This window comes from Balaenoptera acutorostrata, chromosome 5 (assembly GCF_949987535.1).
Source record: "Balaenoptera acutorostrata chromosome 5, mBalAcu1.1, whole genome shotgun sequence".
Lineage (NCBI taxonomy): Eukaryota > Metazoa > Chordata > Mammalia > Artiodactyla > Balaenopteridae > Balaenoptera > Balaenoptera acutorostrata.
Window position 1 is genome coordinate 46548320 of NC_080068.1, and position 19467 is coordinate 46567786.

General features: G+C 38.6%; 1 protein-coding gene across 1 annotated transcript in view; it reads right to left on the minus strand.

Annotated features, from left to right (window-relative positions):
• The window catches only part of CFAP299 (cilia and flagella associated protein 299), a 601825-nt gene extending 596117 nt beyond the window's left edge, over positions 1 to 5708 (minus strand). The window contains exon 1 of the mRNA XM_007165606.2: positions 5584 to 5708. Coding sequence (XP_007165668.2) covers positions 5584 to 5694 — 111 coding nt within the window. The 5' untranslated portion in view covers positions 5695 to 5708. The remainder of the gene's footprint in view (positions 1 to 5583) is intronic.
• Between the last annotated feature and the right edge of the window lie 13759 nt (positions 5709 to 19467).

Consider the following 19467-nt stretch of genomic DNA (forward strand, 5'->3'; position numbering starts at 1 on the left):
TATCATGACCCATCAATTCTACTTTTTGATACATTTACAACTGCACACAAAGAGGATGTACAAAAGACGCTCATTTCACTGTTGTTTGGGATATTGCAATAAGGAAAATGAACTTCCAAAGGACCAACCTAAGTAAACAATGGATTCAATGTAGCAACTTATAAAGAATAGGAAGATCTACATAGAGTGACATTAAATGGCCTCCAAGATTTAATGTCGATTTTTTTTGTTTCAGAAAGATATAAATATTACCTTTTGTGTAGAAAATATAAATGAAGAATAATATATATATTTACATACAATGAAAATATTTATGTAGTAAAATACTGAAGCCCATGTGCCCTGGAGCCCGTGCTCTGCAACAGGAGGAGCCATGGCAATGAGAAGCCCCCACTCACTGCAACTAGAGAAAGCCCATGTGCAGCAACGAAGACCCAATGCAGCCATAAATAAATGAATAAATAAATAAAATTTATTAAAAATATATATATTTTTGAAGACTACTCAGATGTATGTAAGAAGAAAGATACTAGGGTAAACTTCAGCCCTTATTGCTGCAGCTTGACTCAGAACCACACAAATATCATCTCCTACCTCTGCCACCTAGTCTAGATTCCCCTCACCCTCAACTAACATCTCTACTGGTCTTGGTAGCATATCAAGTGGTGTGAGCCAGACCCTTATTCCTGAGGGCTCTGAACCCCTGGTCACCATGCCATTTTCAAGTCTGGGTTGCTGCCCTTGTACATTTACCACCACAACTGAGAAAGAGATTACCAAGAGGCATCCAAGTGAGTTACCAAAATTCCAAACACATTCCTTCATGACTGATTTTATAAGTCCTAACTTTTCCTGACAGTAAAGCTCAATTATGCTTGCCGAGATGGTGACTCTCTTCTTGCCTCCTGATTCCTAGACAAGGAGCCTGAAGATTCCAGGCAAGAGTTATAACTTCTAATTCAACTGACTCTCACCAAGTCACCTGATGGCATGTTCCCCCATTTAGTACCAGGACAATTAACCCGCAGAGGCCCCAGTAAGGAAAGAAAGTCCAAATTCTTTGGGTTAGGTGCTTTAACCTCTTAGTTCCCAGAAAAAGGGAACAAAGCTCAGTGCAAAGATCTTGGATGCTAAGTATATGCTGTATCATGGTAGATGGCACCCATTCTCTGAAACTATCATCTCCAAATTGGCACTTCATTTATGCTTTTAGCAACCCATTCCAATGATCTATCTGCTGGCAGCTCTGAATGTTTCTGAATATATTATGAAAAGTGAACCACATGCTCAGGTCCTTACTCCCACAGCTCCTCTGTTGTAGCCTAGGTCCCTAGTCTGACAGAGTGGTAAATGGGACCCTGTGCCTGTGGATGAAATAATCATTCCGTAAGACCCCATCTATAGATGCTATGCAATTCCCATCAAGATTTTAATGACATTTTTTTTACAGAAGTAGAAAAAAATCCTAAAATTTATGTGGAACCACAAAAGCCCCCAGACAGTCAAAGTAATCTTGGAAAAGAACAACAAACTGGGAGGCATCACAATTCCTGATTTCAAGCTATATTAGGAAGTTATAGTAATCAAAACAGTATGGTAATGGCATAAAACAGACACATAGACCAATGGAACATAATTGAGAGCCCAGAAATAAACCCATGCATATGGTCAACTAACATTTGACAAGGGAACCAAGAATACTCAACAGAGAAAAGACAGTCTTTTCCATAAGCGGTGCTAGGAAAATTTGATAGTCACATGTAAAATAATGAAACTAGACCCAGATCTTACATGACTTGCAAAAATTAACTTGAGGGCTTCCCTGGTGGCGCAGTGATTAAGAATCCGCCTGCCAATGCAGGGGACACGGGTTCGAGCCCTGGTCTGGTAAGATCCCACATGCCGCGGAGCAGCTGGGCCCGTGGCCACAAGTACTGAGCCTGCGCATCTGGAGCCTGTGCTCCGCAACAAGAGAGGCCGTGACAGTGAGAGGCCCGCGCACCGCGATGAAGAGTGGCCCCCACTTGCCACAACTAGAGAAAGCCCTCGCACAGAAACGAAGACCCAACACAGCCATAAATAAATAAATAAATAAATAAATAAATAAAAAATTAAAAAAAAAAAATTACTTTAAAAAAAAAAAAAATTAACTTGAAATGGATTAAAGACTTAAATGTAAAACCTGAAACCGTAGAACTCATAGAAGAAAACAGGAAAAAAGCTCATTGAAGTGTCTAGGCAATGATTTTTTGGATTTGACGCCAAAAGCATAAGCAACAAAATCAAAAGTAAATAAGTGGGACTACATCAAACTAAAAAGTTTCTGCACAGCAAAATGATCAACAAAATGAAAAGGTCACCTATGGAATGGAAATCATATATCTGATAAGGAGTTAAAATCCAAAATATAAAAAAAAGAAAAACTCATACAACTCAATAGCAGAAAAATAAACAATCTAATTTAAAAATGGACAAAGAACCTGAATAGACATATTGTCCCAAGAAGATATTCAAATGGCCAACAGGTACATGACAAGGTGCTCAACACCACTAATCAGTAGGGTGAAAATCAAAATCACAATGAGATAATACCACAGCATGTTAGAATGGCTACCATCAAAAAGACAAGAGATAACAAATGCTAGTGAGGATATGGAGAAAAGGAAATGCTTGCAGCCACTATGGAAAACAATATGAAGTTCCTCAAAAAATTACAAATAGAACTACCATACAAGCCAGCATTTCCACTTCTGGGAATACATCCACGGGAAACAGAAACACTATGTTGAAGAGATATCTGCACCCCCATGTTCATTAAAGCATTATTTACAACTGCCAAGACATGGAAACAACAACGTAAGAGTCCATCAACAGATCAATGGATAAAGAAAAGTGGTGTACCATTCAGCCATACTGAATACTATTCAGCCATGAAAAAGAAGGAAATTCTGCCATCATCAATGACATGGATGGACCTTGAGGACATTATGCTAAGTGAAATAAGTCAGACTAAGAAAGACAAATACTGTATCTCACTTATATGTGGAATCTAAAAACAAACAAACAAACACACAAAAAAACAAACTCAAAGAGATCAGATATGTGGTTACCAGATGAAGGGATTGGATGCCCACGGTCAAAAGGTACAAACTTCCAGGTATAAATTAGGACTGGAGATGTAATGCACAACCTGATGACTACAGCTACCACTGCTGGGTGGTAGAGCTGAACGTTGCCAAGAGAGTAAATCCTAAAAGTTCTCATCACAAGGAAAACACTATTTTTTCTTTTTTTTCTCTTTCATCTACATGAGATGACAGATGTTAACTAAACTTACTGTAGTAATCATTTTGCAAAATATGTAAGTTAAGTCATTATGCTCTATACCTTAAACTTAGGCAGTGTGATATGTCAATGAGATCTCAATAAAACCAAGAGAAAAAAATATTCCATTAGGTAGCAGAGCAGTGTTATGACTATAGCCAGAAGAGGCAAACCCATTACTACCAAATGTGTCTGTTCCTATCACACTGAATTGCTGACCCTTCCAAAGTTGAAGGGGCCCAATGCTTTTAGTTGCCACCAAGTGGTTAGCTGGTTCCCTTGAGAAATGGTGCTATATCGGAGGCATTCGACTTGCTTGCTGACAGTCGAATGCCTGTCATCCAAGTTGGACATTCTGAGGTAGCGGTAGCTACATCAGCCTTGGCAAGTGGGAGCCCACCCTACTGGGCCCATGTGTAGCCTCCATCTTCCTCCCTGTGCCCATCATGCCAGCACTAAGGTGGCCAATGAAAGAGGCTGGCTGACAGCAACTGGCTTAACCAATGCCAAATTTAAAAGTAAATTTCTTTACCTTTCACCTAAACATAGTCACCATTACCCATTTTGCAGATCTTTAAAATTCTGATTGATGAAACACAGAGTATTAATTTCCCACTCCTAATCAACGTTAATGCTTTTACTTTCTAATTCACATGAAAAAAAAACCTCTGCCTTTAAAAAAATTGAAACCCTTCTTAAGGATATCAAGCTTAAGCTTGGCAATTTTCCACAAGTGCTACGAAGATGATTATAGCCTATTGGGATATTTATTGTCTATATTTCATTCTTGTTTATTTAGATATTCAAAACTTGAGATGCAAACATTGTTTGGCACCACTACTATTTCCCCTTCATTGCAGTGACTTCCATGCAAGGCATAAAACGGAACCTTCATGATTTTAAACATGTTATCTGTATAAAATATTAAAAAGCTTGTTTTTGAAATCAGAAGACATGTTGGAAATATCACCTGGCTTTTTTTAACAGTTAATTCCAGAAAGATCAAATTATCTGTCCAAGGTCACACAACTTGCTCTTAGCAGAGATAGGACTAATAATAGATGATTCTAGTTCCTTAAAATTATGTTCCTATCTAGAACATGAATGTGTTTTGGAGGATAAGCACTTTTCAGACCTTGGAATCCACACTGAAGTAAAATCTCACTTTGAAAACGATCATTGGAGTCCAAAAATTTCAGTCCCCTAAACGGCTGAATCATGTTGTTGCAGATAAGGGGTTTGGGGATTGGCTGCAGGATACAAATCCTTCTCAGACTCAGGTGTGGTGTGACCCCAAACAGAGGCCCTTGCTCTTTCTGGCCTAAATAGAGAGGGGCAATTGGCGGCTCTGTGGCATGGCTCCAGGGCAGGAGAATCCAAGTCAGTGCCCATTTAGTCGGCCTGGTCTGGGAATACGCCCGGGTTCTAGGGACCACCGTCCACCTCCTGCTTCTCAGGACCCGTAGTCTATTATTTTCCCCTTGGTTCTCCTCGAAGAAGACAAGAACTCCATCCCTCCTCGGCCCCCCGCCCCCTACCAGCTTCCCACCCATCCCCACACCTTTAAGAAGCAGGTCGGAGGATGGATGCTGAGAGGAAGACAGTAGCCAATCCCAATTACGTCCGATTTTGCTGTGTTGCAGGCTTTTTTTCTTTTTTTTTAAGCTATCAACAATAGTTGTGAACAATCAACTCGAAAAAATGAATCAGCTCATGCCTGCAATGCCAGGGAGCTGTAACGTAATTAAAGGGCTTTCTGAGTCAACTAGCTTGGGGTGGAAGTTCATGGAACCAAATGCCTAGTATATACTAGATACACCTGAAAGGATACTGTCTTCCGTTCTTTAGTACAAACTGGCAAAGGAAAGAGAAACAGAGTCAGACCTGAATTGCAGCGCCCGGAATGGTCTCAGCGGGCCTCGGAATCCAGCCCCGTTCCTCAAAGGAGCAGGACTTTGGAAGGGGCACGGGCCAGGAGGGGGGTGACGGAGGCCGCCGTACAGACATTCCAGGCCCCGCAGCGAGTGTACGTGCGTGCGCGCGCGTGCGTGCGCGCGTGCGTGGGTCCGTGCCGGGTCACGGACGCCAGGGGCCCGAATTCTGTACGGACCCAGGCCCCGCCGTACAGCAGTCGGGAAACTGCGGGGCCTGCCGTTCCCGCGGTCCACCGCCAGGGGGCGAACACCCCACGACGCGGGGGCTCGGGAGGGACCGAGGAACGCGAAACTGTGGCCCCCCCTGCGGGGCTGCCGCCCTTACCTCCAGGTAGTACATGTCCAGTGTAGTGATCTGCGAGTCCAGGAAGTCTTCATAGGTGTTGAACTGAGTGACTATATTGTCCACGGTGGTCGACCCCTCTTCCTGATCCATTGCGGTTGCCTTGGTCGGAGCGTCCCCAGCGACGGAGGCGGGGGGTGGGGGGGGGGGGAGGGGGGCAGGGTCAGAAGGTTCCACCCACTTCGTCCCTTCCAATCAGTTGGGAACCGGTGCGGAGCTTTGGACGTTAATCCCACCCCCGTGTCCTGCTAGAGTTTCAGGCTTCCTTCTAACTCCTAGGAACGCCGTCTCAAATTACCCACTCCAAGTTCAGGTCTGACACCGTCAACTGACTCGGACTTCGGCGAAGCATGCAGCCACGGGAGAGATGCAAATTGCAATCCAAAATTTAAAAGAATATGTAGACAAAATACTATAGATCAGAGCTTCTAATCTTATTCTAAAACAATGCTGTGAAGGACAAAAATATCAGGGTTAGTTCTCAAGTAACTGAAGATCCATTTTTGCAGGGAGAGTATCTCAAAACAAGTTTCTGGAAATGGTCTTGTGAACAAATCCGATAACAAAATACATTAATGATTGTGTTATTTCAAAAATTTTGGATACAAGGAAGAATTTGTGAATTTCCCAAAGGAAAGAAACTCAACGAAATATCTTTGAAGACCTCTTTTGGCCCCAAGTGCTTGTTTTTAATTTTTTTTTTCTTTTTACTTTTTAAGTTTCAGTAAGCACACAATGAAAGACCTTGGCTTGTTGAAGCTGCCTTTTTCAAAGGGTACAATATCTGTGGAAACTTAGACAGTAAAGGTTTTTACTAAAGACTTTTCCTTTAGAACAGTTTTGCATTTTTAAAACATGGATTTAAAGTAATCCATCCTGGCAGCTGGCAAAACTTTTCAGGATCCATTTTTGGATTTTAACGTTCTATAAATCGTCCTTAGGAATTAACACATAGTACAACACTTGAGCCTGAGGTAGTTGCTCTCTAAGTATTTACTGAATTGATTTTGAAGATTTTCACAGAAGTGCAAAAACATTTTTTAATGAAAACATCTGGTAAGATACTTCACCTTGAGTTAGCTTTCTTAATTTAAAAAATCATCTCAAAATTAGGATGTCATGAATGTACGAATTTTAAGTGATGTAAACAATAATCTCTAGGATATTACTGACTTGTCTTTTAATTAATATATTCTGAAATGTTTTAAAAGGCACTTTGGACATTACTTTTAAATGCAATGTATCAATCATTTAATTTAGGAGAACAGAAAGAAAGGAGAGAGAAACCCTGGACACATAATAACAACAACAACATTAATAATAATAATACCATTTATTGAGTGCACCCTGCATACCAGGCACTGTCCTAAGTGTCAACAATGAATTACATCTTTAACTAGTATTTATGCTAAAATTAACAACCACCAACACTTTGATATCATCTAATCTAAAAAGATTATCATGTCTAAAAAGACTTGAAAATTCAAACAGCCCAAGGATGAGAAGAAATCCATGTGACTTAAGACATTCTAATTGATAAGAGACACAGGTCTCAGTATTCTCAATTATCCAGAGAGTTCTATAAATGCTTCCTGAAAGAGGCTTTATTCTGGATGAACTGAGCATAAGGAAAGGCTTAGAAAAGTTCTAGCCACTTACTATGTACGGAAAATATATATTTGTTTCAGTATGATAATATTTATTAAAACTTTACCATGTGCCAGCCCTGTTTTAAATACATACTTTACATGCATTATCTTGTTTAATCATGACCTCAAATCCACCAGGAAATTAGCACTAGCGTTATCCATAATATAGAGACAGAATGAATCTTAGTGATTGGCCAAAGTCTTAAAGATAAAAATAGCCACACAACTAATTACTCCTGATTTCCCAGAAAGAGAAAGCAGAGGTGAATAGAGGTTTGAAGGGCCACATGGAATTAACTATGAAAGTTGGTTTTTTTGTGTTTATTAGAAAAATAAGTCCAATTGTGAGAGGGAATACAGGTCAGTGCAAATAAAGGAGCAAAAGGTGATGGCATATTCCGGGACATGGAGGCAAGGAAGATTGTGTAGGGAAGAGCTGCACATCGATCCGACAGTTGTGAGGGATCCAGTAAGGAGAGCAGAGGAAAAGAATCTGACTAAGGAGGAAAACTGGTAGGGAGGCTTTGAGTGCTCGGGTGAATCGCTTGCAGAGATAGTAATCGTGCAAGAAGAGAGGGTAAAATGAAAATGACTGTGAGCGATGATCACGTACCGCTGAACAAAACGTGTCTTACTCTTAAAGCCTCCAGAGTGCTTATATTTATTATATTAGCTTTGAAGTCCTCCTCCATCACAATCTCATCGCTTTCGAGAAACTGTAAAGCATCTAGGGAATCTTTGGGTTCATTAAACTATGGCAGTTTGATTACAAGGACATATATGTTAGTAAAATGTGAGGTTATCGTTTGCCTGTATATCGTTCTATTATCTATTATCCATGGTGACTATGCATTTTCAATGGAAACCTCATTAAATCAACAGCTCTTTGATGAAGTAATCTCTGAAACATCTAAATTTAACCAATCATGAAAGTATTTTCAGTCAATGAATCTAGTAATGTGTTCCAACTCAAAACACTGAGGATGATTTTCAACAAATTAGTTTCTCTATGAATAGTGAAAAAAAAATGAAAATGTGTAAACATAGGCTTGGTTCCCACAGAAAGGCTTGCATGATAGTAGGCCTAATTCAATTGTATTTTGCTTAACTTTCAATTTAAGTTCAAAAGCAGTTTCAAACCTGTGCCTGAGAAATCACATGAAAGAAATTGCGTGACATAGCACAGAGAGATCAGCTTGGTGCTTTGTGACCACCTAGAGGGGTGGGATAGGGAGGGTGGGAGGGAGGGAGATGCAAGAGGGAAGAGATATGGGGACATATGTATATGTATAACTGATTCACTTTGTTATAAAGCAGAAACTGACATACCATTGTAAAGCAATTATACTCTAATAAAGATGTTTAAAAAAAATTGCGTGAAAGAAATTAACAAGCTTCAGCAGGTCTCTATTTCCTATTGCAAAGTCTTTGTTATGATTGGGAAATACTTTATTTTGGATAACATGAATTCTTACTTAAAGTTGAGGATTTTTAAAGATTGAAGTCTGAATTTAGCACCGAATCCCAGATATTCCATTTTTTTGCAAGAGGACCAGCAAGGATTATGTATATCCACAACAAAACTCCAAAAGATAAGAGAAAAGAAACACGTGCTATGTAAGAGTAACAAAATATATACCATATTTAGCTTAGTTTACTGAGTTTAAAAAAATGACACAATATCAAAATAAAAATCATAGGACTGTAAGCAAAATCTAAGCATCATTATTTCTTTGAAATAAAAAGGCTTTGGTATTATACTTACCTGGTGAAAGTATATGAAAGAATTTCAAATTAAACTCTATGCTTTTCTATGTCCAAATATCTAACAATATACCATGAAATCTGGGAAAGTGAATAGAAAACATACTTTTGATATTTTGACGTGCTAAGAAGGGGAATGCCCTGCTTATTATGTTAATAAGATGCTAAACACTCTTAAGAACTTGAAGCCCTATTAAAATGGACTTAATACATTACCATATTGTAAGAAAGAAAAACATATGCTCATGCTAAAAAGATAAGAGATTTGTGTCTGATGTTGCCCGATTGCTTGTAAAGTTTCTGTGGATTACAGATGAGAACTATTGCTTAATCATCAGCCAAAGAGAGCTCTTTTGTGCTTTATAATAATGATGACACTGAATTTATTTAAGATATTTGTTGTGATGAGATCACTGGACTTCCACACCGTCTCAATTATTAAAGGTGCCGGAGTTCTGGTTCCACAGCTTCTCGGTCATGGAGACATGATGGGTTCGTGTGTCATAACTCCAGAGTTTTCTCCTTGCCTGTATCTGACAGTGTAAAAGGAAGGATCCAGAAGAGAGAAAGACAAGTGTAAGAGGGAACTGCTCCCAGGAGTGGAGATGACAGGTGTCAGAAGCTAATAAAGGTTTGAAAGTTACGGTGCTGTGGGATAGATGATGGATACGGTAGCCTCAACCATCTCCTTGGAACAGAAGAAAACTTGGGCTCTCAGTGACTCTATAAGATTTTCCTAACAATTTCACTGAAAATTCCCTCACCCTCCTTGCCTACATGGAAATCAGGCTCTACCCTGAAATGCCACTTCCCCTGAGTGGCCAAACACTCTCAAAAGACATCACCCATGAATAGACAGTCACCACGATCAATGCAGAGCTGCCAGTTTCAAATGGCTGCTCAGCACTGCCCCCAATCTTTACTATGTTTTTTCCCTTCAATTCTCTCTTATTTCCTACAATGACTTTTCCTACTCTCTCTTCTCTCTTTAATCCTATATCCTGCCATCTCAAAGCAGACAATCTTAACTCCTACATCACAATGGAAGTAAAGGTCATCAGATTAGATATCCTGTAGTCAAATATACAAGCTTACTCACATATCAATCCTTTACTTCTTCCCTTTTGTTTCAAAGGAAGACATTCATGTGCTCTTAGACCTTCATTCTACACTGGTTCTCTCCTGCCTTCTCGGGATTTCTTATTTTCATTATCCCTTCTCACTACTGTATCATTATCTCTCTTCCTCTCTCTTTCCCTTCCTCTCTCTCTCTCTCTCTCTCTCTCTCTCTCTCTCTCTCTCTCGCTCTCTCTCTCTCTCTCTCTCTCTCGTACTTCCTTTCCCATTTTAAAAACAAGCAAATGAACCCCAAAACAACCCCCTGTCAACCCCACAGCCTGCTTCAGCTATAGGCTCTCTCATCTTTCACAGCAAGGCTTCTTGAAAGAGTTAGCAACAATCCCTATCCCCATTTTCTTACCTTCCACTTTCTGCCCAACACATTCCAATCTAGTGTTACACACTGTTCCATGAAACTGTCTTCACCAATATGATCTCCTAGGCATTTTTTCTGTCCTCATAGTACTTGACTCTCAGGGGCATTTGAGTCTGTGACCACTCCCTTCTCTTCAAAACTCTCCCATAGCTTCCACCACATTACTTTGCCCTAAGGCTAGTTGGTTGGTTGACTGGTTGGTTGGTTTTCCATTAGCTGGGTTTTTTTCTGTCTCCTTTGTTGTCTCCTCTTCCCCTTAACTAGCTTTTAAAAACTGGAGAGTCTCAGGGTTCTCTCATAGGCCTTTTTCTGCTTCTACACTCTGACTTTGAGACTAAATCTACATCCATAACTTATATCCTACATGCGTACAGTTCCAAGGTTTATGCAACTAGTCGGGTCACTCTCCTGAGCTCCAGCCCAAATAACCAACTGCCTACAATACATCACCAGATGATAAAGTGTATAAAATTGAATTTTTTTCTCTTCCCATGCTTCCTAAACTTGCTCCTCCCCATGTGTTCCCTCCTTCAGTATACATCTTTCTTTCTCCTCTTCATGGTTCATGGAAGAAACCTGGAAGACAGTTGTGATCCTTGCCTCTCCTTTACCCTTGAAATATATGACCTGTTATTTCAGTCTCCCAAATACATCACTTGAAGGTTTCAATTTCTCTCCAATCTCATTGCCTTTGCTTTCTTGCCTAAGCCAGAGACTGACATCTAGGATCCAAAGATAGCCCCTTTTCTGGTTTCCTTAGATCCCATAGGCACCCTTTCCATTCCACTCTTCACAATGGAGTCAAAGTGTTTATTTAAAAACACTGATCTCATTTCATCACACTCCTCTGAAAACCTCCACAGGCTTCCCATTGTCTTCAGAGTAAATTTTCTTTCCTTTTTTTTTTTTTTTTTTAACATGGCTGACAAGGCCATCCACATTCTTTCATCTGACAATCTCTATCCTCCATCTCACACATTACACCTAGGAGAGATGGATTCTAGAAACCTTTGGGGAAGAAACTGTATAGAGGAGCAACTGATTTCAAGTTCAATATACACTTTTTACCCTCAAATAAGATTCAGAAAATTTTCATTTCAGATCAAACTTTTGCCTGCTCAAAATAAGAAATACAGTGATGTGGTTGGTTTTTAATGAAACCTTGCAACTACTTAATAAACTCAAATAATGAGGCACTGACGTGAAGGTAATAAAAATTCAGATGAAATTTCTGGAGAAAATAAAAAGTGACACTTTTAAAACTCCAGAGACAAGGTGGAAACAAGCTGCTTCTCTGAGGAGTATATTTAGCACCTCTAAAATACGCACTGACCTCTACAGAATTCATCAGAGGGGAAGTTTGATCTATTTTAAACCAACATCTTCTTTCTAACCTCTGAGTACAGTGTCAGGGCTCATCAGGTACTAAAGTGTTTTTGCAGCCATGGTAATAATACAACCCCAATCACAACTAAGCCAATATAAAAAAGGGAAAAAGATCACTAGAATACTTTAATCGCTCTAGAAGAAGCATTAAAGGAAGGGATGCCAATTCCATTAAGAGGAAATTCACTCATTGAACTTGGCTCTAATTCTCCAGGATATCAAACATTCTCTGACTACAAATAAATTAATCACGGTAATTATAATAAAAGATGTTTTAGTCCATCTTTCCCACTGACGCTTACTTATCAAAGCAATAAACTTAATCACTCAGCAATAATTTAACCAGATCAGGCACTGTGCTAGGCCCTGAAAGTGCAACAAAAAATAAAACCTGGTCCTTTACATCTTCAAGGATATTATAATTTAGGCATGGGAGATAGAGGGCCTGAACTGGTAGTTGGTTGAGTGAAGGAAAAGAAGGAGATGAACTAAGCAGAATTGGGAAACACATTTTTAAATAAATGAGGAAATGAAAAATTTATAGGAGTTATGATAAAAATATTTACAGTGTACAGAGTGGGATATAGGTGAGAAAAATTGGTTCTATGTGTGAAGGACATACTTAATAGAAAGAATGCAAGAATGTTGTATTTTAAGAAGTCAGAAAATAATTTTGTGTTCTCTAAGAGAACTAGATGATCCGTGAGATCACATCTAGCTTCAAAATTCTGTGATACTCTAACATAACATAATGTTTATTAAGTGTTTGGATTTAACCTAAAGAAAGTCTCTGAAAAGAGGGGGAAAGAGTAGAATTGCTCCCCTATAATGGGTTTTGCCTTAAGAAAAACATATATTGTACTAAATTATTTTACGACCACAAATCTCAGCACGCTTGGCAAGACTATCATATTGTCTTAGTATGTCCAAAAAATGTGAATTTACAATATTCTCTCTTATTCAAAATTGTCTCTTTCCTTCTCCCTCCCTCCACCACTACTACCCACCCAATATTGACATCTACACAGCAATTTAATTTGTGAATATGAAAACAGATAAGATGAATATTATTTTTAGGAAAATTCAGACAGATAAAGCTAACCCTAGCCAAATAATCTGAACACAAAATATATTAATATCTTAGAATGTATTTATGAAGAAAAATGAAAAGCTTATATAAATAGACACTGTTACCACCTGCCAAAATGATGTGGTTAACTTTAGCCAAAGGCACACAAAAATATGAATTTCAATAACGAAGAGTGAATATCTCTAGCAACTACAGTGTTTCAGCAATACGCACATTAAATGTGAAGTTATTTTAATGAACATAACACGAATGTGTTATTGTGTGACCGTGTTAAAAGATCCCCAGCTGCCACCTTTTCTATCCGGACCTCATTAACACTTTTATTTCTCAGATTCCTTTTACCTTTCTCCTCAGACTTCTCCTTTTCCACGTCCATTCAGAATATCTACTGTCATATATAATTACTGGCCCACATTTTCTTTTTCAAAATTGTTGCTATTCTCAGAATTTCAAATTTCTTAAAAACTTGTTTTCTTCCAGGACACATCAGTGTTAGTATCTCTGATTTGTATTATAGAACATTGAGACAGATGAGGTGATGGCAACAACACAACTGAAATGGCTGTGAGTGAGTCTGTGATAATGTTTTGTCACATAAAATGTGGCTCTATATGCATACCTATCAATAACCAAATGCATTAATAATGATAACTTAGGCGTCTGTTTACGATACCATGTGTAATGCACTATGCTTCTAATTTTTTCCCTTTCCATTTACTATTTAGTTTATGAGTCAGTTACTGGATTTTGAGGGTGTTTGTAAAGGGGCTGATAATAAAAATTGATTGCAAAGTACTCTGAGAGCCTTTCATGATAACCACTCCGGGAGAAAAACAGTTTTTTTACTTTGTGTTCTTTCATAATGTTTCCCAGTAGATTACATATTCCAGAAAGAGTGTACATGTAGTATAAATTCCTGAATTTTTAAAAAATGTAGTTTAAGAATATTGTCCCTTATTTTAATTAAAAATCTAGTTATTTGCCTTAAAGTATTACTGCAATGGCAGCTATCAACAACATGTGACTATACAAAGCTATAGTAATCAAGATAGTATGGTACTGGCAGAAAAACAGAAATATAGACGAGTGGAACAGGATAGAAAGCCCAGAGATAAGCCCACACACCTATGGTCACCTAATCTATGACAAAGGAGGCTAAAAAAATACACAATGAAGAAAAGACAGCCTCTCGAATAAGTTGTGCTGGGAAAACTGGACAGCTACATGTAAAAGAATAAAATTAGAACACTCCCTAACACCATACACAAAAATAAATTCAAAATGGATTAAAGACCTAAATGTAAGGCCAGACACTATAAAACTCTTAGAGGAAAACATAAACAGAACACTCTTTGACATAAATCACGGAAAGATCTTTTTGACCCACCTCCTAGAGTAATGAAAATAAAAACAAAAATAAACAAATGGGACCTAATGAAACTTAAAAACTTTTGCACAGCAAAGGAAACCATAAAAAAGATGAAAAGACAACCCTCAGAATGGGAGAAAATATTTGCAAACAAAGCAACCGACAATCTCCAAAATGTACAAGCAGCTCATGCAGCTCAATATCAAAAAAACAAACAACCCAATCCAAAAATGGGCAGAAGACCTAAATAGACATTTCTCCAAAGAAGACATACAGATGGCCAAGAAACACATGAAAAGAAGCTCAACATCACTAATTATTAGAGAAATGCAAATCAAAACTATAATGAGGTATCACCTCACACCAGTCAGAATGGCCATCTTCAAAAAACCTAGAAACTATAAATGCTGGAGAGGGTGTGGAGAAAAGCGAACCCTCCTGCACTGTTGGTGGGAATGTAAATCTATACAGCCCCTATGGAAAACAGTACAGAGTTTCCTTAAAAAACTGAAAATAGAACTACCATATGACCCAGCAATCCCACTACTGGGCATGTACCCAGAGAAAACCATAATTCAAAAAGACACATGTACTCCAATGTTCATTGCAGCACTATTTTCAATAGCCAGGACATGGAAGCAACCTAAATGTCTGTCAACAGAGGAATGGATAAAGAAGACATGGTACATATATACAATGGAATATTACTCAGCCATAAAAAGGAACGAAGTTGGGTTATTTGTAGAGACATGGATGGACCTAGAGAGTGTCATACAGAGTGAAGTAAGAAAGAGAAAAACAAAATATCATATATTAACGCATATATGTGGAATCTAGAAAAATGGTATAGATGATCTTATTTGCAAAGCAGAAATAGAGACACAGACGTAGAGAACAAAGGTATGGATACCAAGGGGGAAAGTGGTGGGGAGGACCTGGGAGATTGGGATTGACACATATACACTATTGATGCTATGTATAAAACAGACAGCAAATGAGAGCATACTGTATAGCACAGGGAACTCTATTTAATGCACTGTGGTGACCTAAATGGGAAGGAAATCCAAAAAGGGGGGATATATGTATATGTACAGCTGATTCATTTTGCTGTACAGTAGAAACTAACACAACATTGTAAAGCAACTATACTCCAATAAAAATTAATTTAAAAAAAGAAAGAAAAAAGATGTCTTTTGTCAATCATTCTGATTAACCTAAGTCACTCAATGTTTCCAAATAATTATTAATACACAGGAGGAAATCTAATTTTTAATTTAAAACAAACTAAAAATATGCTAAGTAATTTTAAAATAGAATTAACGCTTCTACTGATTTCTGAAAGTTTGGCCTGCATAATTATTCAAGAGTAAAGAATGATATTATTTTTATGAAATACTTGCACACTTTCTATTATAGGCCTATATAATTTATTGACCATTATAATATACATGATTATATAACTAATTTGTTCCTCCACATGCTAATCAATCTTAATCAATAGCTTTTTTAGGCTAATGTAATTTTTATGTAGGTCTTTGGATACTAACAGAAAAAAAAGTAATTAAACCTTTTGTTGGGTCAAGAAAAATCTATTTAAGACAGTTTTCCTGAGAAGCCAGCATTTAACATACCGTGTTGGTTTAGGTTCTAAAAAATCAAGGCCCAATTATGTTTATTTAGTTGGGAACCATAGTCAAATCCTATAAATCCTTTATATCTTACTTTATTGAGAGACAGTGATAATTACAGCTTCAAGTCATAGTTAAACAGTGATGTTAATTAAAAGAAATGAGCTACATAAAACAGAGACCATGTTTTCTTCCTTTTTTTTTTTAAGTCATGAGCCCTTCAATCCATAAACTCTGCACCCAAGACATTAGATGACAGCTGGCTTCCAATCACTATTCAAGGTTCTTGGTCCAGAATCAATTGCCCTAATTTATGCACTGTGTTCCAACCAGTTTCTGACCTCTCTATTACTGATGAAGTTTGTTACTCTTCCATTTACAATCTGACTTTGCTTTCCGCCCCACATTTTACACTACTTCCCCAGTTATGACCTTGGCCATTGCTTCTGGCCTGGAGATGGATTTTTCTTCCACGTTGCTTCGTCTTTCCCTGAGTAATGCATTTATTCCAACTTCCTGTGGGTGGCGCTCCTGCCCGAGTCTCCCCAACCTGAAAGCATGATCCAGTGGTTACTTCTGTGTCTGCCAATGGTGCCCTTCAGGAACAGCTTTACCTACAGGTGAAAGCTGTAATACGGTGTGGTTTGAAGGGCATCGGGCCTGTCAGCCAAAAACTCCGCGGGAAGCCTACCTGAAATTCCAGCCAAGGACCATTAGTGTTGCTCCTTAAAATAACTTTGTTGTTTTGACTCTGAATCCTTCTTGCCCCCCTCCTACCTCTTCCTCTTTGAAATAATTGTTTCCCTACATGATTATTGACAACTCAAGGTTTCCTAAGATTTCAACAATTACGTTATAGCAGAACAGACGGTGCTTGGTAAGCAAGATTTTTACGTTTCTTGTAATCCTTTTATTCTACTTCAGTATTTAGAAAGGAAAAAGAAAAAGTGTTAAAAATAAGTTTGCCTAAAGACAAGAGATTGTACGCACATAAGAAGAGAGCGGCCCCGGGGGCGATGGTAACAGAAGTAATGGAAACTGTAACTAGAATGAGAAAAATCCAAGCAAACACAGATACTCAGGGAACATTCCTCACCAGATGATTCTACTTCCTAAAACACGAGAAGTTCTGAGTTTTCCTTTCCCTGTGGAGGTTATTTTCCTTATAAATGCCTTCTGAGCAGTAGATTTTAACAAGATTAAGCCTTTTGTTGCCTGGAACAAAGAACACGTTAATTAGTAAATGGATCATTAAAGATACATTTAATTAATTAATTAAGCTGCTTACAACAGCATGGTACTTCCTGGAACAAATGCAGACCTAGCCATGCTGATTTGGGGTAGGGAGGGATGAGGAATCAAAGGAGTGAGCTTGGTCCAGGTGAGGTAACCTGTCTGGTAGAGGTTTAAGAGCAGCCAGTGATAAACATGTGGGAATACAGGGTGATGGGGTGTTGGGAAGGAATCACCAACATGACTGAGAGATGCATAAAGGAGGGGCAGAGGAAACCAAAGGATCTTTTTTTTTCTAAAGCTTTAAAAAATTTTTCTTTATTGAAAATTGTAACACACCAAAAGAAAAATACCCAGAATGATTTATATCAAAGTGAATACCCATATTAGTTCCCCCAAGGACAAGAAGTATTTCCATTATCCTCCCAAATCCTTTTTTCTCCTTCTGCTTGCTATTCTCTCTCTCCCCTTCTAAAATGTTACAGTTATACTGATTTTTGCACCAATCTCGTCTCCCCCAAAGGGAGATCTTAACCAAGTTTGCCATTCTGCCCAGGGTTTAGAGTTAAATTGTTCTGAAAATGTGTGCTCCTTGCAGAAAAGAGGGAGTAACCATGGAAACGTACACATCGGAGGATGTAATAGAAAGAGTAGTTAATATCTCCTCTCAGGCCCAGCCCCAATATTTACATGGCCTGGAGCCCAATTCTCCCCTCTCCTCTCATCCCTGATGCACAAGCAAAGGTTTATTCTGGGTCCATGCCTAGCCTGACCACCCTTCAGGCAGGGTCCGTACACTTGCAGTGTGGAGGCCCTGTTAACAGAGAATTCTGGAATCCCAGTACCAAAAGCCCAGTCTGAAAGGAAAGGATCCAGATCTGAGTGGACTTGTGCTTTTAGCCACTTAACTCTTCAAATTGGGAGGGGCATGGCAGGAAAAGGAGGGTACACTTAAAAATACAGAGCCCAGGTTTCAGCGTCTTCCTCCCCATCCCCCATCATGAGGAAGCAGATTGATTGTGAGCAGGGCTGAAGGACCAAAGGGCAGTTTATAAAGTGGCCCGTATCCCCTAATGTGACTGCGACTAAGAACACGTGCTAGCCCCTACTGGGCTACAGCTACACTGGTCCTCATTGCATTTGGTCATTTTTTTTTCTTGAAAAGGGGGAGAAAAATAAAGGAGAAAGTGGAGTAGAATCCAGCAGTTTTTCAAGACTAACAAAATATCTTGTCATTCCTCCCTGTTCAGACTGGAGGGAATCTCAAGTCATTTAAAATTGTGACACCACACCATAAGTTGCCCAATGTCACATTTCCACTGCTGACTTTCCTGTCAGGTTGTATGCACACACACCATTTTCATTTAAAGTGACTTTCAAAATTTAGTTTAAGGCATGTACAAGACTTTATTAACATCACTTAGAATAGAGGGAGCTTCCCTACGAGTGAGAAATCATGGTGTACCAATATGGGTAAAATTTCTGATTTCTCTAGAACAAAGGTCAAATGTGTTAACCTCTGCTCTCTGGATCATAGGAGAATAATCTACTTTACAGCTTAAAAATCATGTTTCATTTTACAGATGAGGAAACTGAAATCCTATGAGTGTAGACATCTAGACCGTACTTTGCGCATTCACAGTATGTGCTTATAAATATTTGTTGGATGATGGAAATATTACCCAAAGGCAGAGTTAGTGACAGAGCCAGTGTTAGAAGCCAGAAGGACTCCTATTTCCTGGTCAGTTGTTCTGGCACTATTCATCCCCACATTTTCCCTAGCCATAGTCAGCAATGCAATAAGACATAATTGTAGTCATGTAGGTCTGAAATCCAGTAAGGAAAAGAATGTACTCCCAATCACAGAAATGCATCTTTGTATACTTCTAATTAAACGAAACATAATGCCTATCCTTTTAAAGGGCAGAACAAAATGTCCTTGCCTGATGCTCCATGGGCACAAGACCCTGGCAAAAAGGAAGCTATTCTAACCTTCTGCTTAAATGAGGTTCGAAGAAGTGTTTTAACTTCTTTAGCCCAGATGCACCAAAAAAAAAATAAATAAATAAGTTTTGAAGTATATCCAAATGTACCTAAAACTCTTTCTTCTAAAGAATTACTAGACAAAAATCTGGCCTACGATAACTTCCTAGGTACCTTAGCAAATGGCCAGTGCTGATTTTATTTTACAGTATTGAATATTTTAACACAATAGTTACTTGAGACAGAGAACCGGATTCAATGAGACCTTT